General features: G+C 34.5%; 1 protein-coding gene across 10 annotated transcripts in view; it reads left to right on the top strand.

Annotated features, from left to right (window-relative positions):
- The window catches only part of Gphn (gephyrin), a 508,902-nt gene that overhangs the window by 318,648 nt on the left and 184,236 nt on the right, over positions 1–6,018 (top strand). The window contains exon 10 of one of the 10 annotated variants that reach the window (XM_005399099.2): positions 3,213–3,254. The exons of the other annotated variants lie outside the window; for them this stretch is intronic. Within the exon in view, the coding sequence (XP_005399156.1) occupies positions 3,213–3,254 (42 nt within the window). The remainder of the gene's footprint in view (positions 1–3,212; positions 3,255–6,018) is intronic. 10 annotated transcript variants of the gene reach the window in all.

Below are 6,018 nucleotides of genomic sequence, written 5' to 3'. Positions count from 1 at the left end.
TATATATATAATTTAATATACAGAGCTGAAAATTCTAAAAGTTACCTGTATTCAATCAGCCAACTTTTTTTTATACCAGGAATCAAACTCACAACCTTGCACTTGCCATGCAGGTGCTATACCACTGAGCTATATCCCCGGCCCTCAATCAGCCTACTTTGAGCAATCTGAACAACTGGAACATTAGTCCTCAGATCAGGAAATAGTCAATAGCCCTTCGATAACAAAACATCTGTTTATAACCTAATTTATTTAGGCAGAATTCACTCTCTTTCAGTTCTTGTATGTAAAACATTCTTCGAGTCCTCTAAATTTTTCCCTTTTTTATATTTTCACACTTATATTAATGTGCATTTATTTACTATTTCATTTGTAATAATTATGTAATATCCTGAATATGTTGGTAGATGATGTCTTGTAAATACAACCAGATTACAGTACGAAGTAGATGATACTGGTTATTTAAGAAATGCAAATTAAAACAATACTGAGATTCCATGTCACTCTAGAAGGAATGACTGTCATCAAGAAATCAACCAATAACAAGTGCTGGTGAGGCTGTGGGGAAAAAGGAACTCTTCTCCACTGTTGGAGAGAGTGTAGACTGGTGTAACCACTGTGGAAATCAGTGTGAAGATTCCTCAAAACACTAGGATTAGAGGTCCCATTCGACCCAGCTATTCTCCCTCTGAATATCTTCCCCAAAGAGTTAGGAGCATCATACCACAGTGATATATGCATTACTATCTTTGTAACAACACAATTTAAAATAGCTAATTCTTGAAAACAGCTCATATGCCCATCAACAGATGAATTGATAAAGAAAATGTATCTATATATAGTGGAGTAGTACTCCACTGTAAAGAAGGATAAACTTGAGACATTTTTAGGTAAACAGATGCATCTCGAGACCATAATTTTAAGTGAAATAAATCAGACACACAAATTTGACCATAACATTGTTTCTCTTGTGTGTGAAACCCAAAAGGCAAATAAGGAGCAAAGTGCAGGGTAGATTTTGGGAAGTAGGAAGAACTTACGCAGAGGAGAAGGGGAAAAGAATGGGGAAAGAAGGAAGGGGAAGAAAAAAATTTTTTTAAGAGAATGGAAGAGAAAAATTGGAAGCTAAGCTTTTGTAAATGGGAAGGGGAAGAAGGGTTGAAAGAAGGGGATGGAGGGGAGGGAAATGGGGGGAAAAAAGAATTCAGGCATATTATGTCAGGTACAAATTCCCTATGATAATTGTGATCATTATATATGACAAGATCAGTATGTATGGCAAACACATTAATAAATTTTTTAAATAAATAAAAAGATAGCAAGAAAATAATGATATGGAGAATCAATTATAGGATTATCTCTTTGGGAAGCAGGCTGTTTGCTAATTTTCACTTTATTAGTATTCTCTTTCTGTAGAAACGTAATTCAGTTTTGAAGTTTAAATTCTACTTTAGGAAGAGAAAACCTCATTGAAGATTATCAAGCTGCGTGTACCAGTTCCTCCAGATAAACACCATATTCCGTATTACAAACATCCACTCATAAAAACACTAAAAATAAGAAAACTATCTTTTTTATTTTAAAGAGAATAAGTTGCTTAGGACATCATTTGGGATGGCAGTGTCACATCTGGGAGATCGTGCTCATTGTGGGATTGCCCTTCTCAATATTGACTTTAATACACAAAGAAGTTCAAAAGCTCCTCTTGGCGAGGCAGTTTCCTTAGAAAAGAAAGAGCTGAGAAAAATTCCCAGACTGTTTTGAGCAGAACAGGCACAGCAAGATTTTCTTAGAACTATCATCTTGCTACAGAGAATCAAATATGTATGATTTAATTTAACATTTAATTTCTTACTGAATAGAATTGATTGTGCTTTGGAAACTACCTCAGAGTAGTAGATGGCACAATAGTTTTATCATAAATATCTGTCATAGTAAGCTTTAAAACTTCTCTATATTGATCCTTTTAGTTTTTTAGGAATAAGTGAAAAAGAATTTACTCATTCAGTAAACACATATTGAGCCCCTACTATATTCTGCTGTCCTGCGTGCCAGAAGTATAGTTAAGAAACAGATTGTCTCTGATTCCTGCACTTCATCATCTTCTCTAATTCCTTTTGTGTTCTGAAACTTCTGTGCAGAATTTGTAACTGAAGAATGCATACGTAGCAATGTTAGCTCAAATGGCAGTGAGAAACATAACACAAAAAGAAGCCACATAATTGAACACGTCAGTATGATAACCTAGAAAGTAAAAATAGGCTAGAAAATTACCAATTTAAAATCTTCATGTATGGCATACTATGGTGGCATGCTTCAAAAGTCCCAGCTATTTGTGAGGCTGAGGCAGGAGGATCACTTCAACCTGGGAGTTCACAGCAAGCCTGGGCAACACAACAAGACCACATCTTTTAAAAAAAAAAAAAAAAAAGGAAAAACAACCAGAAAAAAAAAGAAAGAAATTTGTGAAGTCATAATAAAAAAAAAAAAAAAAAAGGAAAAACAACCAGAAAAAAAAAGAAAGAAATTTGTGAAGTCATAAAGGTTAAATATGGTTTTAAGTATTAAATAACTTTAAAAGCAGTGATAAAATAGATGTTCAAAAAAACTAATGAAAAAAAGATGAAACATTCTGAAAAAAGATACGTCTGAAGAAGACTTTTAAGTTCATACATTTTTATGGGATTGGTATGGGCATATATCTGAAAAAAGAGAGCTTTAAGGGGCCTGAGGGCATTCAGTAATACTAGAATAGTAAGAACAAGAAATCACAATACTGAACTGCCTTTGGTGCCTTCTCCAGAGACTAACGTGAAGATGTACAGCAGAGTCATAAACAACTTCACCTTCCATTTCTGAGTCTTAAACCAATGAAGATCACTGATACCTGAAGAAAAACTGTCCAGTGCCCTGCTTTCTCCCTTAAGCGAGCATCTTCTCAGGAAGATTACACCAGAATCTGCCTGATTAGAAGGTGTCATCTCCATTATAGAATATCTTTTGTTCCTTTTTAGCAAGGTATTTTTTAATCACAGGATGATCCTTCTAATAACTTGAGTCTTGAGCTATTTTCCCACTCAAGCATTCACTTGTAAGGCTGTTGTATTATCTGGCAAAAGTGTTGGTGATGGAGCCACCCAAACCTTCTGAGACCCTTAATATTCTAATATTTCCTCTTTAACAGTGTTTTCTTTTCCCCACTGCAAAACCAGGCTCGGCTTCCCTCGTGCTCATCTACCTATAGTGTATCTGAGGTATATTCTGCACGTGTTTTCTTACATGGTCAGCAACATGCTCGCACTCACCATTCTTATTTTATTTTCCTTTTGCCTTAATTTATTTTGCCTTGCACTTTGCGCTTGGCTGAAAGGGATGAGGGTACCAAAGGGAAAACAGCACTGTGCTATTGGGAAAATTCTGTATTTTTATAATGAACTGTTGTCTAAATAACTTTTTTGGCAGTCACTGTATTATAGCCAACTCTCTTGTTACCGCTACTTTATTCTATAAAGATTCCTTTGAACTAGGTAATTTATTATTATTGGCTAAAGACAAAGATTTCACTTTGCAAGCCCATATGTGTCAGTCTGACAGCTGAAGGTTTACATTAAATCAGTGATGATCCTGTCCCATTAAAGATATGAGAGCTTCCATGATTGTTGTTTTAAAAAATGAACAAAAAAGCTAAATGTAAATGGTCTACTCTTTAGGACATTCATTCCCTTTTTTAAAAAACTAATTAGGCTACTGAAATAGTTTCCTCGACACTTACATTTTCTTAAGGTTCATATAGTCCAAAAGAGTTTGTCAGTCAATCACAAGAATTGCTTTTTTTAAATAAAATATTTATCATGAAACTTGGCCTACATTCTTTGATTCTTAAGGGGTTTGTTTTGTTATTCTTATTGTGTTAAACTTCAGTGTAAATAGTTTTTCTTATTTTCTTATTTTTATAAGGCAGAATTATTAAAATATTATTGACAGACTTTACATATCTAATCTGTTAAGTCTACTTTCCAAAGCAGGACACTGTTGAGTGGCTGAGAGAAAAGAGTATGTGGACCGCAAAGCATGACTAATAATAGAAAGACTTTAAATAGCCTATGAATTTTGTTTACAATCTCAGTCTTTTCTTTACAACATAGCACTGCTATGCATACTTACTTTATATGGCTGCTATAGCTACCATATTAAGGCCAGTTAAATTCTGACCACAGACATCTGACCTCAGAATATCAAGCCAAAAGAAAAAAGAAAACCAGAAAGTACTACCTGAAATACCACACAGTACATGTAGCCAGAGACCGAACCTTATCTTTAGACTTCACCTTTTAAGAAAAAGCACTGTAAGAAATAGCATGACAAAATCCAGTCTTAGAGTTCAGTTTGTTCAGCCAAGAGAATTACAGCCTTCGTTAGTTTTTATTTTGTAAATTATACCTCTTGCAGATTTTTTTCTCCTAAAACTAATATTGAGAAGCATTAATTACTTCTTATTTTTTAAAGGTGAGAAACCTTTAATTCTGTTCACAAAACAGCTTATACTAATAACATACATTTTTTAAAAACAGGAATAAAACATGCAATTTGAAAAGGCTATATAAAATTAACAAAGAGTTCAGGAAAAGTGCCATGAAAATAATACAAAATGTGGAAAGCTCCCAATTAAAGGACTGACCCTTATATAACAAATTCTCAGGACCAAAGTCCTTTATTTTCGCTATCATATTTGTATTTTAAGCATCAGATTGTACTTGAAATGTATAGGTGAATGGTTTAGCATAAATATTCTGGTCATGTTTTGGATACAGTTTCACTGTCATCTTAATAAGATTCACCAAAAGCTAGAGATGTTTTGAAAAAGTTCCTTAAGCGATATAAAATGCAGTGAGTAAGCGGTGATCCAGGGGCGATTTAGACCAAAAACAGTTCTTAAAAGCAATGTATATATGGAACATGTCCTCTTCCCTGAAATGATGGCATTATTAGAGATGATACGATAAAGGTGAAGAGTTAATTTCTTATTGAAATACGGTGATGGAGATATGAAACATCACAAGGAAAATGAACTACTTATGATACCAATGACTTTTGAAAAAGGAAGTTTATGTCATTTTACAATTACATTTTCTATAGATCTTCTCTTAATTCCCCAGGATTATGACTCCTAGTGTACAAATATATATAACACATTTCTTTCTGCCACTTCATCCAGGCAATTCTCCATTTCCCATGAGAATGTAAAAGAAGTCTACCATTGGCATCATCTCCAATCACAGCCTACAGCATCCATCAGGGTATTACTTTCTCTGTGACAGCATGTATTTAGCAGGGCGCTCAGGTTGGAATGCGGAACTGGGTTTGGGGGGATTGTGTGTGCTGTGGCATTTCCTCCATGGCACTCAACTCTTACGTGAATTCTAGCTTCATCTGGGTTTGTTTCTTCCATTGTTATATGTGGGTTTTCTTTGTCATGATCTCTCTCTTTCTCTCTCTCTCTCTCTCTCTCTCTCTCTCTCTCTCTCTCATCATTTTTGGTAGGAGTTCTCTGTTCCACTCAATGCCACATTTCTGTGGTCTCCATAGGTGGTCTTTCTACCTAATTTATGTAGACCTATAAAATGAACAAAGGAATTTAAATTCATGAAATTCTACACAGGTATAACATTCTGTGAATTTTTTGTAATCTTAAACTAGTAAATGTTTCACAGAATTTTAGAGTTATAAATCTTGATAATTAAAATTTCAAGAAGTAGCCTGTGTTTTAATTTTGTATATGGAAGCTCCTTGACAAGACTGCTGTAAAGTTCACAGCATCACTATGGAGGTAGCCAAATCTTCTGTGGCTCAGTATCTTGTTTTACATTCATACCATCTTCACTTACATCCGCTGCTGAAGAATTAAAGTCTCCAACCCCTAATGTAGTATATTGGCTTTACTAATTGTACGTCACTACCTTTTGTGGCATTTCTAAGATGAAAATGTAAACCTTGCTCAAAAATGAGCCTACACATAAG

Source organism: Chinchilla lanigera, unplaced genomic scaffold (assembly GCF_000276665.1).
Source record: "Chinchilla lanigera isolate Chin_1 unplaced genomic scaffold, ChiLan1.0 scaffold00065, whole genome shotgun sequence".
NCBI lineage: Eukaryota > Metazoa > Chordata > Mammalia > Rodentia > Chinchillidae > Chinchilla > Chinchilla lanigera.
Note: the sequence above shows the minus strand (reverse complement) of the source record. Positions and strands in the feature narration are given on the sequence as shown.